General features: G+C 37.4%; 2 protein-coding genes across 3 annotated transcripts; one reads left to right on the plus strand and one right to left on the minus strand.

Annotated features, from left to right (window-relative positions):
* The first annotated feature begins 5,399 nt into the window (after positions 1 to 5,399).
* On the plus strand, positions 5,400 to 7,525 carry LOC147283183 (ADP-ribosylation factor). Of its 2 annotated transcripts, XM_086246108.1 has the most exons (7): positions 5,409 to 5,622; positions 5,878 to 6,032; positions 6,127 to 6,197; positions 6,651 to 6,770; positions 6,901 to 7,019; positions 7,103 to 7,184; positions 7,270 to 7,525. In XM_086246108.1, exons 2-7 carry the CDS (start codon positions 5,885 to 5,887, stop codon positions 7,273 to 7,275), a joined length of 546 nt encoding a protein of 181 aa, XP_086102234.1. In that variant the 5' UTR covers positions 5,409 to 5,622; positions 5,878 to 5,884; the 3' UTR covers positions 7,276 to 7,525. The 2 variants fall into 2 exon arrangements, with proteins under 2 accessions (XP_086102233.1, XP_086102234.1); XM_086246107.1 differs by lacking the exon at positions 7,270 to 7,525 and having other exon boundaries at positions 5,400 to 5,622; positions 7,103 to 7,211.
* Positions 7,526 to 8,133: 608 nt separating this feature from the next.
* LOC147283184 (pectinesterase inhibitor 5-like) lies at positions 8,134 to 8,679 on the minus strand. The gene has a single exon (XM_086248377.1). It carries the CDS (start codon positions 8,677 to 8,679, stop codon positions 8,134 to 8,136), a length of 546 nt encoding a protein of 181 aa, XP_086104503.1.
* Positions 8,680 to 18,768: the final 10,089 nt, after the last annotated feature.

Raw genomic sequence — 18,768 nt, forward strand, 5'->3', positions numbered from 1 at the left:
CAAGCCTTAAATTTCTAGGCTCACTTGCAAAATCTGGCCACTTTTGGTCAACCAACTTCCAAGCTGGAGAATCAGCTGGATGCCGCATCATGCCGCCACTCATTTTGTGTTCAGCATGCCAAGTCAGATTGTTTGAAGTCTCACAATCCGTTTAAATCTTGGAATAGGTGGAAAGTACCACAACAGTTTTGCTGCCACCCCTTCCTTCTCAACTTCTTCCTTGTTGACCTTCCACCGAGATAGATCACACTTGGGGCACCTTGTGTCATGGGTGCTCATATTTTTTTCTATACAAAATACAGTTGTTCGGACATGCATGAATCTTCTCATATTCCATTCCTAAAGCAGCCAATGTCTTCTTCGCCTCATATGTAGATAAGGGAAGTAAATGACCATTTGGAAGCATATCTCCAAAGATGACCAGCATATCAGTAAAGCTATTGTCGGAATGACCATGTTTTGCCTTCAAATTGAACAACTTGACTAGGGCAGATAACTTGCTGTAATTATGACAATATGGGTATAAAAGTCTCTCTCCTTCCTCAACAAACTTCATAAACTCATCCGGATTCTCATTGAAATTATCAAATGCACCTTCGTACATGTTGACTGTTTCAGACCCAAATACATCATGTTCTGACTCCACAAATGTAGGGGCAGCACACTCATCATGCCATATCCAATTATTATATCGCTTGTCTATACCATTAAAGTAAAGATGCTCCCTTACTATCTTAATGGTAAACTTACTCAAGTTCCCACATTTCACACAAGGACACTGAATGTACTTATGATTGGTAGCATTCTCTAATGCAAATGTCAAAAAATCCTCAACTCCCACCTTATACTCCTTAGTCATCCTATCAGCATGCATCCAGGTTTTATCCATTGCCCTTACTTGTCGATATTAACTTCACATAAAGAGACAATAGCCAATTCAATATTAATGTGCAGTCAAATTAAAATGCAAATTTCTCACCTAGCCTCTTATGAAACAAATACTCATTAATACATTTTAATTTTACCCTAAGAGACAAACATTCATGTACTGCAATTTACATATAAGATTCAAAACATATATGTTATATATGGAAAACAAAAAGCTCATAAGAGACTTTAGAGGGACAACCTATTATTCCTAAAACTCAGCAAGTGTACCATACAGAAATCTACACTAGCCACTTTATTGTTCCCCCAATTTTTTTCAAATAAAAAACTTATATGCATACTAGGACAGCTCTTATGTCATATTTACAAGCACAAGCTTAAAATCAGAAGACCAAAATTGAACAACATCATGAATGTGATCGAAGTAAATAATTAAGAAATATACCTAGGTTAGCAATTCCTCATGCGTAAAAAAGGCTACTGGTTATGTCTTCTAATACGAACAAAGTAAACCTGAAAAATGAAATGCACAATTTATAATTTGCTAAAACACAACAGAGTAAGTCAAACAAGAAGCCCCATTCAGTAATTAACTACCAGAAGCACCCATGTCTTAATTCAATCTCATCTAATTAAGAAAGTAAGAACAAAGAAGCATCACACCAACACATTTTTCTAACTTATTACAAGGATGGTACCATCAAAACACTCCAAAAATCACAACAACAATATCTTTTTATTTGTGAATATGATATGGTACCAATCTGCTGGGCCTCCACAACAAAAGCTCAAGTGGTTGGCCTACACTCACACATAGCCATTGGTTTTATGATTGCTTTCATGTGGTGTGAAGTGCAAGACATATAGCCATATATTAATAGCAGGTTCCAGCTCATAAGAATCAAAGGCTGTCTATGTCAAACAAACGTTTGCAAATCAATTAACAATGAATAAGGCAGACATGGTAGTACTATTGTTAGCTCACACTTCACCAGACATCATCCCCCAACAACATAACCTTGTTTTATTAAATATAACACATTATTATAGCAAGGAAAACATGCACTTAAATTATTTTCAAAAAAAATAAATGAAAAAGTTGAACCTCCCATTTCTTCAGCATTACATTTTCTCACTTATTATAAAAGATTTAAAGTTTTGTTCTGGACCATGGATGATAATATAAAATTACAACTACTAGATAGTCCAAATCTCACTCACTAATTTAAAGTTTTGTTCTACAAAATGGAGCACAGAAAACGCCCTTGTGAGCAAACTAATTTACCCAAAAATTCAAAAACTAATTTACCTAGAAATTCACACTTCACCTGTCGAGAGGATCTTGGGGTCGAGAGGAACTTCAAGCGGTGGCGGCGACGGCAAGAGAGTGGCTGGGGTGCGACTGGTCAGGTTGTTCTTTGACGTCTGCGAATGGAGAGGCTAAGAGTCAGAGGGTGAGAGAGAGACAGAGAAGTGAGAGTGAGAGAAACAGACAAACTCACAATGAAGTCTGGGAGTGGCGAAAGCGACGACGACGGCGAGTGTATGAGGCTGATGAGCAGATAGTCCAAATCTCACTCACTAATTTAAATTTTTGTTCTACAAAATGGAGCACACAGAAAACGCCCTTGTGAGCAAACTAATTTACCCAAAAATTCAGAAACTAATTTACCCAGAAATTCATACTTCACCTGTCGAAAGGATCTTCAAGCGGTGGCGGCGACGGCGATGGCGATGGCAAGAGAGAGGCTGGGGTGTGACTGGTCAGGTTATTCTTTGACGTCTGTGAATGGAGAGGCTAAGAGTCAGAGGGTGAGAGAGAGACAGAGAAGTGAGAGTGACAGAGAAGTGAGAGTGAGAGAGAGAGACGAACTCACAATGAAGTCTGGGAGTGGCGATGGTGACGGCGACGCCGACGATGAGTGTGTGACACTGATGAGCTGAGACAGTTTTTGCGAGATGGAATTTGCGAGAGAGAGACAGAGAAGTGAGCTGAGAGATAGACCTAGGTTTTTAATTTTTAGTACATCTGTATATGTCTAAGTGTTGGGACTTGGGAGTAGGACAAAAAAATTTAAGTAAGAAAAAACACATTACATATCAGTGAGTTTGAGTGTTAGGATAAAAAATTATAAGTGTTGTGTTAAGATATCAGTTAACAATTTATACTGATGTCTTTATAAGTTCTTAGAAAAATGAAAATATTATATATCAGTTGAAAAAAACCATGTGATATTTAATAGAGTTTAGAAATCAGCTAAAAAATTATCTGATATTATAATTTTTACAATATCAGTCATATTCAAATCTGATATAAAATGGGTGATATCTATTGACAATATTCTTGTAGTGTTTGTTTCTGAAGCGCAGAAGAGGTACGTAAAATCACCGCTTTAATTATCTATGTTAATGATATGGTGGTGACAAGTGATGATCATAAGAAGATTTCTAGTTTACAACAGTATTTAGCCTATGAGTTTAAGATGAAGCAACTTGGAGACTTAAAATATTTTCTTGGGATTGAGGTATATAGCCCGATCCAAACATGGTATTTTCTTATCCCAACAAAAATATATCCTTGATTTATTGTCTAACACAGAGATGCTTGGATGTAAGCCAGTTGATACTCCCATTGAGCATAACCATAAGCTATTTGAGTGGTTGAGTGCATCTCCTACGAATAAAGGGAGATACCAAAGGCTCATTGGAAAATTGATTTATTTATCTCATACCCGACCATATATTGCGTATGCAGTGAGTGTGGTGAACCAATTCATGCATGATCCATGTAAACCTCACATGGATATTGTAGAGTGCATACTAAGATATTTGAAGTCTACTCCAAGTAAAGGTTTACTGTTTTCTAATCATGGTCACCTGAAGGTCGAATGCTATACTAATGCTAATTGGGCAGGTTCAACTGACAACATGAGATCTACCGTAGGATACTTCATCTTTTTCGGTGCAAATCTTGTGACTTGGAATAGTAAGAAGCAATCAATAGTAGCAAGGTCAAGTGTCGAAGTTGTATAGAGGTATGACATTTGGGGTATGTAAATTGCTATGGTTGAAAAACTTATTAACTGACTTGGGGTTTAAACCGAAAATGACAATGGATCTATATTGTGATAACAAGTTAGCTATAGATATTCCCATAACCCTGTTCAACATTATCGAAATAAGCATATGGAGATTGACAGACATTTTATGAAAGAGAAGCTTGAAGCTAGAATTATTGATTTTCCATTTTTGAAGTCTGAGGATCAACTAGCAGATGTACTCACTAAAGCAATAGTTAACAGGGTGTTTACTGACTCATTTATCAAGTTGGGCATGTACGACCTCAATGCACCAACTTGAGGGAGAATGTTGGCGTGAGTCAACCAGATTCATAGGACAATTAGTATAATTGATTAGTTGACTTTGTAATTACCATTTATGTAGGGTAGTTATTACATATCCCTGTAATCATGTAAGTAGTCCCGATAATCTTGTTACACTCTTGTACTAATACCACGTTTGTTACTATGTTTTTTAGTTTTCTTTTTAATTTTTAGGTGTATGTTTTTTAGTTTTCTTTTTAATTTTTAGGTGTTCTTGAGAAAATCTTATGGTTTCTCTTAAGAACTTAGGATCAAAACCTTTGTTTTTCTTTGGTTTTGTTGGAATTATTATGAGTATGTTTCTTTGATTCGCATATTGTTAGTTTAGACTTTACTTTCTTGCTCTTTACCTTTTCTCATAAGTAGGTTTATTGTTTTCTTTATCACTTTCTTAGATTAAAGTAGTTTATGTTATGCGGTTTACTGTTCATACTTGTATTATTACCATTAATTCCGAAGATTGCTTGTATTTTGATTTCATTTTTACAATTAATTGTTATTTGCTTGATTTTAATTTTGCACCCATCACTCGTACTTTTTACTTTCACTTATTGTATCACTGTCACACCAACCCCAGCCACACTATCCTAAGTCCTAGCAGCCAAGGCATTAGAACCTTTGCGACCAAGATGTGTTCCTTCCTCGGTTCACAGTCGCCTGACTGGAAGTCAGATTCGCACAACCTATCAATTGTACGCTCGGCCTCTCGACTGCGTACTAGCACGTCAACGCAAAATTTGAAGGACGTGATTTTCTTGATCCGCGACCTAGATAACACGTGACCGTAGAGATTTTGATGCAAACAAGTTTATTAATATTTCCCATTTTATGTAATAAAAAGACAAAATGTATATTAAGTACCATTTTTATCGTTTATCAGCCCATTTTCTGTTTTGGCGTTTGAAAAAAGAAATCTACTTTTTTTTAATAGCAAATTCAGAATTTTTTATATCCTTATTTCGGTTGATAGATCTTGCAAACAATTTGACAAAAAAAAAAAAATAGTAATAATAATAATCTTATAAACAAGTCGTAACGGCAAAACGTTGTTTTGAGTCTAATAACAACGAATCAACGATAATAACGAACTGGTTAAAGTGCTCTTCTCTTCCCTTTGTTATTATTGATAGATAATAATTTTAAAAATAATATAAATAAAAAGGTGATTCTTCGGTGAACGTGTTTAGTCTTTCTTTCTGTCACTGAAGTCTGATCGATAAATACAGAGATCCTCACATACCGTGCGTATCGCTGTGAAGGACAGCTCCTCTTCTTAGACGCAAACAGAGACAGAGTGAGAGGCTTAGATCTCTCTTCCTACGCTCAAATTTGATCTCTTCCTCTTCCTCAGGTAACTCTTTCTTTTTCTTCTTCTCAGATCTGCAGCATTAATTTGTTGTTTTCTCCTTTTTTCTTTGCATCGATTCTTCATTTTCCATGATTTGCTGCGATCTCGATTTTCTGACTTTGAGCTATCCGATCTCCTTTTTTGCCCATTTCCACGTCCTCGAAATTCATTATATTATGCAATTGAAAAGATTTGAATCACCATTGTTGTTGTAACTTTGTAAGATGGCTAGTAATTGATCTTTGGTTGGATTTGAAGGTGAAAAATGGGGCTGTCTTTCACCAAGCTCTTCAGTCGGCTCTTTGCTAAGAAAGAGATGCGTATACTGATGGTGGGTCTTGATGCAGCTGGTAAGACCACCATTCTCTACAAGCTCAAGCTCGGCGAGATTGTCACCACCATTCCAACCATTGGTAACTTACCCATCTCTGCATAATTCAATCAATCCCTCTCATTATCTTTTTTACTTGTATTAATTGCTTTTAATTATGTTATTTTTTCGGTTAGGATTCAATGTGGAGACTGTGGAATATAAGAACATCAGCTTTACTGTCTGGGATGTTGGGGGCCAGGACAAGGTATAAAGTCTTTTTTCTTTTCTTTTTTTATATATTTTTTTTTAATGTCACTCCCTTCAATATTCAATTGGTAATGGTAAATTTCGATAAATGTTGATTCGTGCTCCTGATTTATTTGCTTTTGGCTAATCGAAGGAAATAATTGAAGGTGGGTCATTTAATATGTTCCGCTTGTAGCATGTTTCATTCTTTATATGATGACTTTTCTTGTGGACTATCTATTACTTTTGGTTCGATTCACATGCATGTCCTCCATACCTTGCTGTATCAGGTGTAATGTAGATACTTAGTGATGTGAAAGGAGAATTCTTTTTTATGCTGATTGAGACAATACCCAATATGCAGCCTACATGTTTTATTACTTCTGCAGTTCACGCCATTATCAGTCGAAAGTTTTTATGGCTGCTGGCATTTCAATTTATCTTGTCTGTGATTTTTTGTACGTCTTTCCAGATCCGACCTTTGTGGAGGCATTACTTCCAAAACACACAAGGACTTATCTTCGTGGTTGACAGCAACGATCGCGACCGTGTAGTTGAAGCTAGGGATGAGCTGCACAGAATGTTGAATGAGGTATCCGTAAGCTTTGGAACTTCTTATGCGATGCTATAGAGCGTGATAAAATATAGCATTATGAAAACTTGTACGTTTATGTTGCTACATATGATCTTTTCTGATAGTTACGCTTTCGTTGCATTGGCAGGATGAGTTAAGGGATGCTGTGCTGCTTGTATTTGCAAATAAGCAAGATCTTCCAAATGCCATGAATGCTGCTGAAATAACTGATAAGCTTGGCCTTCACTCCCTCCGCCAACGCCACTGGTAAAATTGATTATATTCTCTCTCCCTCCCTCCCTCCCTCCCTCCTTCGCTGTACTACTAACCTTGTAAATTATCCATTGCAGGTATATCCAGAGCACTTGTGCCACTTCTGGTGAAGGACTGTATGAAGGACTTGACTGGCTCTCAAACAATATTGCAAACAAGGTAGACTCGGGCTCTCCTACATTTTGAATAACCCGATTGTTCTCTAAGGTTTACTTTTTCTGATTTTTGTTTTCCTTATGTGCAGGCATAGATGGCGTGACTCGAATTTTGTGTAGCGACAAGTGCTGTAATATGAAGATGACATTAATCCTTGGTGTTCTGCATGTGCTACTGTCTTAAGTACCTTTTTACCATGTTTGTGTTTTCTCTTGCAAGGCTTCCTTTTCTACCTGTAGTTTAAGAATAATTCATAAGTTCTCAATTTTTCTCTTGGTATTAACTCAATAGCATTATTTTTTCAATTGTTTTGTGAAATGAAATAGCCACCATTTGTTTTGCTACCGTTGTTTACAGTACGTTTTCCTCTCTCCTTCTCCCTCATCTTGTATGTCTGCCATTCTTTCAACCCATATTTCTGGATGTGGCATAATTGCGCATGCTGATATGAATTGGCAACTAACTTCTTGCATTCCTTTAGAATGACAGGCTATCGCTCCTTGGAACCCGTGATCCTATTCTTGGTTGAAAATTTGAAATAATGCTCAACAAGCATTACTTGTAGTCTTTTTTTTCCTCCTTAAATGAGTAGAATATATGGTGTACCTTTTCACATGAGAAAAATAGGGTTTATATATGAATAATGAATGTTATGAGTTGGACGCGCCTGATTCATGATTGTATGCTACAGATGTGGTATACAGACTGGGTTGAAAAATGGATGGAAATCAACCCAGTCTCAAGATTTGGACCCGAATTGGTGATTGAATGAAACTAAAAGACAAACATGATAGAAACCAAAAATGGAAGGACAAAATTCTAAATTTGGTCATGCTAGAAGAGTGTCTTGGCCTATAAATATTAATTGGATTAACTATATATATAACGTATGCATATATGGGCTGTGCCCGAATGTCAGTTAGGCTCAATTTTACTAAACAATTGCTGTGATTTATTGTGAAACAAGAGAATCCACAATAATCAAAGAAATTTCTGCAAGCTTAATCATATTGTGGTTATCACTGGAGATTGGCGACACACGTATTGGGTCATGCCTCCTGTATATGTCTTCGCAATCTATAGCCTTGTTTGCTCCATCTCTAACCCAATCAATCACGTCCCAATAAGAGCCTTCACTACAAGACTTGTAAGCTCCCAGAAACTTGCCCAATGCATCACGGTAATCAGATCGGCAAACTTCAATTCGTTGTCTATCCACGGGATCATTGGTGACATGGTTGAGAGTGTTGGGAATCCGAATATCAGAAATGTCTCTGACTTCATCAATGGTTATTGCAATGGAGATGAGGGCAAGCCCATGAAGGTCAGCTCCAGCGGTACGTAGGTCTCTTTGTAGAGAAGAGAAGCAAAAATCATAACTCTCGGCCTGCCTGCAAATGTTGTCGAGTAAGGCTTCATCAGCAGCGGCGTTAGGATTATGGCGCGTCAAGAGGAGAAGAACCAACATTGTTGAGCAGCTTTGAGTTTGAGAGGCCATTTTAATTTGCGTTTGGAGGAATAAGGATGGTGAATTGGTGATGGTGCATCGTACATGAGATTATGAGAATTGAAGAGTGGAGGTTTTCATATATAACAAAAGAATAGGAGCATACTGGTTGGTCGGTACACGTATGCGTGTGTGCGACGTAGCTACATGATGCACGCACATATGTAACATATTATATTAGTTGCATATCCGCATGTGTCTTCTATATCACTATGTTCAATTGTTCAATTTCTTATTTTTTATTTAGACAAATTATAATTTATTAAATGAGATAGAATTCTGATTCAAGGTCAGTTTTGGAGATGAGAAGTGAGCCAAGCCGAACTCTCATTCTCCCAAACTGTTATAGAATTACATTGCACAGCAAACTTAGCCAAACAATGAGCGACAATATTGCATAATCGAGGAATATATATACGAACCAGTGACTAGAAGAAAAGTGCGCAGTCTGCGCCAGAATAACCTCAAATCTCCTCCAAAAGGTGTCTGCAGTCCACTGCCAAATCCTCTTCCGTACACCTAAAACGATAGACAAGAGATTGCAGTTCATTGCACGTCCATCTCGATCAAGATGAACAGAATCAAATGCTGCGCGCAGCAACAACATATTGAAGTCCATAGTTATAATAATGGAAGGGCTATAGCCACCACTACATCCCCCTACTATCATGAAGAAGAAGATCAACACCAGCTCCCCCCATCACTAGATATGGATCAATAAGCACCATCAAGAGTTAAGATCGAAGAAAGACCCATCCTGCAAATCCTCCAAGAAATCCACAAACCCCATCAAAGCCCATAACAAACGGACCCATTCACAACCCCAAACTGCATGCATTACCGACTCCACCTCTCCACGACATCTGGGACACCATGGCTCCATTGCCACTAGCTAGAACATATAAAGATAATCATAGATTAGAAATGATAAATACATGAAGAGTAACTTGTTAAACACTAAGTATAATGACGGATCCAGAAATTTTATCCCGAGAGGTTATAGCGTACACCATACCATAAATTTTTTTTTACAAAAATAATACTAAGAATTAAACGATAGTAATTTCATTTATTATTCATGATAAAAACAAAACAAGCTACACAATTGTCTACGACGAGTTTTGATATATATTATGAAAACGTGTCATTATAACTTCATTATAAATACAATTAAAAACATATTTTTCAATGTAAACAATCCAATTATTGCTTAACCATTGATCTCTCATTTTGTTTCGGAGTAGACCCTTAATAATATTCATGGTGGAAAACTCATAATAACAATAATCAATTAATATAATAAAAACTCATAATCAATTAATCAAATTTATCAAAGTAATAATATAACAATCATCAACCAAAATCCAATAATCAAATTAATACAATAAAAACTCATAATCAATTAATCAACCAATAATTAAATCAATATCAAGAACCACTAATTAGTCTAATTTCATCACAATAATCTTATCAATTAATTAAAAAACATCATATACATTATAAATTTAGAGTGACTTGAGAATTTGGAATTAGGGTTTGAAACTTCAAATTTACTTGAAAAAATGAAATTGAAACTTAAAACTTCAGCCTTGAGGGGCACTAGGCATGCAGTAGGGGCAACGGCAAGCAGAGGACCGGCGGCGTGGTGGTTGGTCCGGTGGTGGGGATTGGGTTAGTGGGTTTGGTCTGTGTGGTGTGGGTTTTGGAATGTTTAATTAAGGAAGGGAATGAGAGTGAGGGAGGGGCACACTGAACACACACGAGTTAGTAAGTTTGGGAGAGTTTTTTTTTTTTTTTTTCTTGTTTCTAGCTCAAAACGACGTTGTTTTGAGCAGAAACTTAAAAAAAATAAACAAGCCTGGCCAAAAAGAAGTCATTTTGGCTAGGCAACAAACATGAAGGAAAAAAAAAGAAGGAAAAAGGCTATTGAACTAGTTTGAACCAGTATGGCGGAGGGAGCCAGAGAGAGGGGGGCTGTCGTCCAGACACCTGATCGAGGGGTCGTCATCCAAAGAGATGGGATGTTTAATTTGGGCTTCTCGGCCTGGCCGCCGGGGGGTCGCTTGACCCCCACCTTTGTATGTGGATCCGTCCCTGACTAAGTAGGACTCCTTAATGGATGAGGTTTATCACACCTCCGCTGACAGGGTGGGATCTCACAGGAAGCTTGGACAACATATAGTGAAAGCGATGAGGAAACAATATTTTAGTGAAGATATCAACTATTTGATTAGCATGGAAAACTGGATTAGATGCCAAGGAGATGACACTTAGGTTATCACACCAAAGTAAATGGACAACGAAGATGAAGCTGTATATGTTTAAAAGGGGACCGAAACCATAAGATATAGGTTGCAATATAAGCAAGTTGACGATACTTAGCCTCCGTACTAGAACGAAAGACTCCGCCTTGCTTTTTGGGACTCCAAGCAATCGGATTATATATAGCCAAGATAAACACAAAACCCACTAGTAGAATGATGATCATGAGGATTGCCATCGAGCAAATTCGTTTTCTTAAGAAAGTCCAGAATATATTTTGATTGGCTTAGATGAAGCCTAAGAGATGTGCATTAATGTAATGAATTGGGCCAAGGTCCTTCATCAAGAATAATCGGCCCAAGTTACTAACGAGACCATCAATGTGAGACCGACTGTTACCTGTAATCAATATGTCATCTACAAAAATTAACAAATAAATATGATTTGGCCAATTTATATAAGTAAATAAGGAATAATTTGCAATGATTCAGTAAAGCCTAGATGTTCGAGATGATTAGAAAAGCACTAAAACCAAGCTCGTGGGGCCTGCTTAAGCCCATATATAAAGCGATCTCCACAACTTGTAAACATGGTTGGGATATTGTGGATCAACAAACCCAATAGGCTGCTTCATAAAGATGTCCTCTATAAGAAACCCATGTAAAAATGCATTTAGGACATCCAATTGGCAGATGGCCCAATTATGAGTAACGACAAGAGCGAGAACAAGATAGACTGTTGAATGATTAACTACTGGGCTCAACATTTCGCCATTGTCAAGACCCGCCTACTGGTGAAGACCATTAGCCACTAATCAGGCCTTATATATAGCACTCAATGGACCCATATGACCGCATCTTTATCTGGTAAACCCATTTATTAGGCAAAATATTCATGGTAGGCAAAAATGGGTGCCCTGAACATGACATGATTCCACCAATCTGGACCATGGCCAGATTTTGACCATGGAAAGAAATTTTTAGCGTGGAAACTTTTAGGATGGCATCAAATTTTAACCATGGACAACAATATGGTGTTGAGATGAGAGAGAGAGATTGATAGTGGTTGCCAGTGGGGAGGAGTGGCCCCCATGGGGATAGGGATACCAGTGGTTGAGGTCAGTGGTGGTCCTAGGAAGGTGGGAGTTTGATTTTTAATTTTTTTTTGTTTTAAAATTATTTAGTTTATAAAATAAATATTTCAATAAAAAATAGTCATTTTGAAGTATTTTAATTTTAGTTTAATTTTTAAATATCTTATATATAAATTGATAAAAATAATCTTAAATTTAACAGATAATTAGACGATTTGTGATGGCAGATGCCACATTAGCACAATTTGCAAAATATGGGTGGTACGTTGTAACATCATCTAAAGTGGCTGCAGCACTATCTAAAGTGGCCCAATCGACTAAAATATTGACGCAGCGCTAATATGGAAAAGGGATAACAAGCATTAACCCTAGAACAGATAATCTGGAATCCACAAGAAAATTGAGGAAACCTCAATAGTTATGTTGATAAATTATGAAAAATCCCTCTATAGTAATTGTAAAATTGCTTAAGTACGCCAATGGAACCCTAAGGAGCAAACAACCTTATAATTAAGGCCCACGGGTAATTAAAAGCCCAAATAAAATATAAACGAAAATAAATAAAATGTCTGAAAATTTTAAATGCAGTTTTGAGGCCCTAAACGACCTCAGAAGGCTGAAAAAGCTTATACGTCATAGTAAAGAGACGAGTTTGACTCATCTCGCGATTCCCTTCGATTTGATATGCAATAGCGCTATATTCTGAGCCAAACCCTCCGACTAGTAGAAATCATTTCCTGGATTTGTGGCGATCAAGCTGTTGCATGAACCTTTCCGCCATCTGTTCTACATCAAATATGACCATTTGTCGACCCATAATATAAATGTCAACCATCAAAATTTCAAATGTGCAACAAAATAAACCTAGGTCAAAATTTCCAATATGTAACAAACTTCCACAAACAAAGTCAAAGAAAAGATGATTGGAGTGGTCAGTATCTTTATATATTAACTACACAATACCCTTTTGGATCTTTTTGTTGGTACTTGTCCTCCATAGATGAAGTCAAAGCCTCCCCAACCCATTCAGTTGATCTAAGGAAGAACACCTAATTCTTAGATCTGTGTTCATAAAGTATTAATAGCTCAAAACTAAAGGCTACAAAAATCCCCAAAAAACTAAACTTTGAACTTGACTCCTACTACGAAATTGTATTATCAAATCTCAATCCCATTTCCAATTCCAAGACTCTATTTAGCCACCACTACTAGAAAAAGTAGCATTCGGCATAGACCAATATTTGTGCCCCTATGGTAACGACGCAGTCACTAAAGTCGTATTTGTATCTGCAACTAACGTTTTAGTTGTGAATCAGGCACAAATAATCGTTTTGAGTCAGATGCATGTAGACACAAATGTGGTTATATATGTGTCTCCATTCTGACAATGAGCCAGAATTTTGTGTAGTTGATGTGACATATGTAAGCTTTCTGAACATGCACAATCCACTCAAACATGCCTTCTTGAACGTCATTTATTTTAGGATTTTTTTCATTTTTAGTACCTAAACTTTAATCATTGTCTCAATGTGGTACCTAAACTTTTATATGTCCCAATTGAGTACCCAAACTTTTATTTTATGTCTAATAGGTACCCAAGTAAATTTTTGTTAAAATTGTTAACAGAAGTTAGAGACAATATAGTCACTTCATCTCTCCTCCATCGCCCATCCGCCCACCACTCTCGATCCCTTCCATCTCTCCTCTATTGCCTTCCCCCCCCCCCCCACCTTCCTTTCTTTGCAGATTGTAGAAAAGTAAAAGAATAAAATAAAAAATTCAACCTCTCTTCTCCTTGGACAACCCAGCCCCCCAACCTCTCTCCACCATCGGCAACCTCTCTCTCAACCTACCCACCTTCCCTCTCACCACCATTTGCACTGGCTGGAGGCCTTTTCTTCCCCCTCCCTTTTTTTTTCTTTTTTTTTTTCTCTTTATATCCTTCTATTTTTCTCCCCTTCTCTCTATTCCTTTCTCATTCTAGATTTTCATTGGCCTCCCTCCCCCCCTCTGCATCGGCTAACCCCTTTGTACATGAATATCATTATCAGAGTTATTTACTCCCTTTCTTAAACCTTTTTTTTTTTAGTTTTTTTAATTTTGGACTTAGAAGTTTAGAGACTTATATACTCTTCGAAGCAACAACCACGACAATGTACTTAGTCATTGTATGATGTCTGGCAGGGGTCACCACTCCCCGTCCTACAATCAACTCGAGCGTTCCAGGAAACCGAAAAGAAACAGGTAGGTCCGTTGAAGCCTACCCCAAGCATGTAGCTCTCGCGAGTCTTTCGGCTATAGAACAATTAGTGCCATCTTGTCTATAATTTGGGGTTCCGTGAGTTGATCGACAACGCGGTTAAATGTCCGAAACTAATAAGCACCATGCAGGTTCACTGATCACTTATGATAAACTTCCCCTTCCTTTTAGCTTGAATAGAACACAGAATGATAGTGAGACTCCCTCGAAAGGAGTCGAACGGTCCCTCGAAAGGAGTCGAACGGTATACTTCAATCTTTAATGGACACCGGGGAAAGGGGGGCGCATGGGGTACTCCCCCGCAAGCGATATAGCCTTCTAAAAAGAGAGTAGTGTTAGTTTCTAGGATTTGTTATATTGGCTATTTTCCTTGTCAAAACTATTGTATTTAATTTTATTAATCTCTCACAAGCTCTAGGCTAGATTAATGACAAGTTCAGCTGTATTGAAGAAGTCAAGAATGAACAAAGACTCAAGGTATACTGCACTTCATTCAATTCATGAAAATATCAGTTTTGTGTTCATTTGACTAGTCATAAAGAACAATGTTTTTCATGTACAGTGGTTGATACAGTGACAGACACTGCAGTGGGGCCATTTCGGGTTTTTCTTTTAAAGCCCATTTCATTGAAAGCTCATTCTCTGTTTTTTACTAAACATACATGTGCATTGCACATGACTTGGTTCCCCCAATGTATCAATCAATTCTGATTGCATCTTAGTCATTCACGCCACACACTTACACACACATCAGCACTATTCATCATCTTCTCCAATTCTGATTTTTGCAAAATAAAGCAAAATTCCTTTTTACAGCTCCTCATTCCTATCCTTAGTAATACTAGGATACCCCTCTAGGACAAAGAGAATATGCCCCTTATTCGTCTCTTGTGGACAGCCATTGATTGGCTTTCACGTGGCTCGGGCAAACACGGAATTGGTGTGTGTGTGTGTACGGGTATATGAGGTACTCTGTTCAGATCTTTTGGCGTGGGTCTATGAGCATTTTTAGTGTGTATTTTTCCGGTTTTATGCCTGGGTATTTTTCAGGTTAAGTGCTCATCTTTAACAATTCAGAAAATGTTCTTTTAATTCTTAAAAATCAAAAAGATTTTCTGAACTTGTTTTGTTTCATCTAAAATTCTAAATGGGTTTGAGTGTTTAAATCTTTTCATATATTCTTCAAACACATTCATTTTAGATTTTAGTTGAAGGATTCAATATCAACCTTTTCATGTCTCTAGCTTGAGAAGGTTGATCTTTTTTTTTTTTTAAAGAATCCAACATTGGCATATCATGTTCATACATTGATGAATCTACTGAGCTTGGTGTGAATTGGTGCCATGGGTTGATGAGCTTGGAGTTGGAGTTGCCTTCTTCATGAATGACCGATTGCCTTGCTTATAGAAGTTGCACAAAGGGGTAAGAAAGCTGCCACTTAGTCTAGGACTTAGTGATTGAGCTTGTGTGCTGTGTGCTCCCTTTGTATTGAACTTCTTCTTTAGTGGATTGCTTGGTCAGCTGGAAAGACCCAGTTTTTAACCGTTAGTGGTTTTCTGGGTGAACAATTGTGTGGCTTGTTTGTGATCTGTTTTCCTATGTGTTGCTGATTATTGATTCGAAAATATCTTCACAAGATCACACACTTCACTTTAGCATGTTAACTTAGACCATGAATGCTAAATGAAAGTTTGTTAAATCTGTCCACACACCACTTTAGTTGTTGATAGCACTGGCCGGGATGCCTACATTGATGGATCCTTTGAGTGCATAGGGTGTCACTCAATTCCCTGGTGTGTTCTGACTTGTGGCATTTACTGAAGTTGATTTGATTTTACAAGTAAATCTGGAGGTTCAGATTTTAGTTACTGGATCGTCAGAGTTGTGTCTGTTTGACTAGTTCATGAATGATTATATAAAATTAAAATTGGGGTCCGATCACTGAAAGTGAATTTAATCAAGTTAATTAAGTGAATAGATCACCTAAATTAAACTTTCAATTGGTATCAGAGCGCTACTCTAAAAGCAAATAGAGAGGTCCTAGTGTATTGTTTGTTTTCTAGGTGTGTCTAGATGGAAAGAGATCGAGTCGCAGGATCTTGCAACTCTCCTCCATTCTTTGATGGCAGCAACTACGCTGCTTGGAGAGAGAAATTTGAAATTTTTCTTGATGCCTATGACGAGTTGGCATATGAGTATCTCACTGTTGAGTGGATTCCTCCCACACGAACTGTTGATGGGATTGAAACTCCTAAGCCTAGGTTCGAATGGTCTTTTGCCGAAGTCACGGCCTCTAGCTCCAACAAGAAGGCTAGAAATGCTATTGTCACTGCACTATCTTCCTCACAATTTGCACACATACAACATTGTGTCACGGCTAGGCAAGCTTGGAACAAACTTAGGGTTGTTCATGAAGGGGACAAACAAGTTAGGTCACTTAAGCTTCAAATGGTACATGCCAAATTTGAAAAAATTAGGATGAAAGAGTCCGAGTCATTTTCCGAGTTCTATGAAAGGTTGGAAGCCCTCACAAATGAAGCCATGTCCCTAGGTAAACCTTATGAGGAGTCTACCATTGTCCAAAAGGTTCTTAGATCTCTACCTAAGAAATTTCAATCTAAGAAGCATGGAATACAAGAAGTCCAAAATTTGGATGAACTCAAAATTGGTAAATTGGTAGGAAAGCTTAAAACTTTTGAGATGGAACTTGAAATGTATGAAAGGGACAGCAAGAAGTCAAAGGATATTGCTTTGCAAAGTGTCAAAGAGATGAGTGAAAACTTGAGTGAAAAATCATCCATGTCCGATGATGAGGTTGCCCTTTTTGTCAAAAGATTTAGACGAATTCTTAGAAATAAAGGGAGATAAGCTAGGACTAGTGGTAACAACTTTAAGGAGTCCAAATTCAAACCTCAAGGAGAGAATTCATTTGAGAGAAAACAAGAGAGGAAGTTTAACTTTAAGGAAGGAAGAACAACCAAGAGAGATGTGAAATGTTACACTTGTGGTGGAATAGGTCACATAGCAATTGAATGTGCAAATAATAGAAAGAATTATTCTTATAGAAAGAATTATTCTTCAAGTAAGAATAAAGCCATGAAAATCACTTTGAGTGATAGTAAGAGTGATGACTCAAATGATTGTGAGTCTTCTTCCGATATTGAGGGTGATGAAGTTGCATTTGTTGCATCAATCAAGGAGATTGAACAAGTTGATGGTGGGTCTGACTTAGAATCTGCTCCTGATGATGAGTCGTACACTGCACTTTGTGATAAGTATGACTTACTTTTCACCGAAACTCTTAGCATAAAGGAAGAAAATCAGAAACTAAAGAATGCTAAATTGAAATTGTGTGAGAAGATTGAGTCATTAGAGACTGAATTAGAAAGTGTGGCTATCTTGAAACAAAATTTTGAGAGTCAAGTCAAAGTGCTCAAGGAGAGCAACATCTACTTTAAATCTTGAATGAGAAACTTCAAAAAGAAGTACATGAAGCAAATGAGAGCATTGTTGAGCTCATGGATTGGAAAGCATCATGGTGACAAAACCGGTTTGGGTTTTAGTGAAAATAGTCCTAGTGTATCTAACACAAAGACCATTTTTGTCAAGTCAAAATCTGATCATGGTGTCAAAAAGGGTCTAGGTTTCATTGACATTGGTCAAAATACATCTCATTCTAAGTCAAGTCAAGCTACATCAAGTGTCACACAAATTGATTGTTCTACTTCACTTAGAAAAACAAAGTTTGTCCCGGTTTGTCATTATTGTCATGTCAAGGGTCACATTAGACCAAATTGCAACAAACTTAGAGGAAAGAAACCAAGTGAACCAAAGAGAAATATTTCTCTACAAGAGCAAGTGAACAATCTACTCAAAGAGGTAACCAAAATTGCCTTACTTGTCACCCTACTTCCAAAAAATAAGCCAAGTCCACATCAAAGATGGGTTGTGAAGAGCTCCACTAAATGTCTAGTAACCTTGAATGCTTTTTCAGCCACCAAGAGGAACATTTGGTACCTAGATAGTAGGTGTTTCAAACATATGACGGGAGATAAGGAGGTCTTTACCTTACTTGCTCCTTATGATGGTGATAGTGTGACTTTTGGAGGAGGAGAGAAGTCCTATGTGAGTGGAAAAGGGGTTGTACACATTCCCGGTATACCCGAATTGAAAAATGTAAGATTTGTTGATGGGCTGAATTCTAATTTGCTTAGTATTAGCCAACTTTGTGATGAATGGGGTGGTGAAGTGTGTATGTGCAAGAGTGGATGTAGAATTGTTGACTCCCAAGGAAGGGAGATCTTGAATGCCCCTAGGTCTAGGGATGATTGCTATGTGTTTGATGGCAATGTTGGAAAAATTGAGAATACTTGCAATAGAGCTATTGATGACACTAGCTCTCTTTGGCATCAAAGACTTGGTCACATTAATGTTCATGACCTTTACAAGTTGTCTAAGCATGAGG

Source organism: Dryas octopetala, chromosome 6 (assembly GCF_963921425.1).
Source record: "Dryas octopetala chromosome 6, drDryOcto1.1, whole genome shotgun sequence".
Lineage (NCBI taxonomy): Eukaryota > Viridiplantae > Streptophyta > Magnoliopsida > Rosales > Rosaceae > Dryas > Dryas octopetala.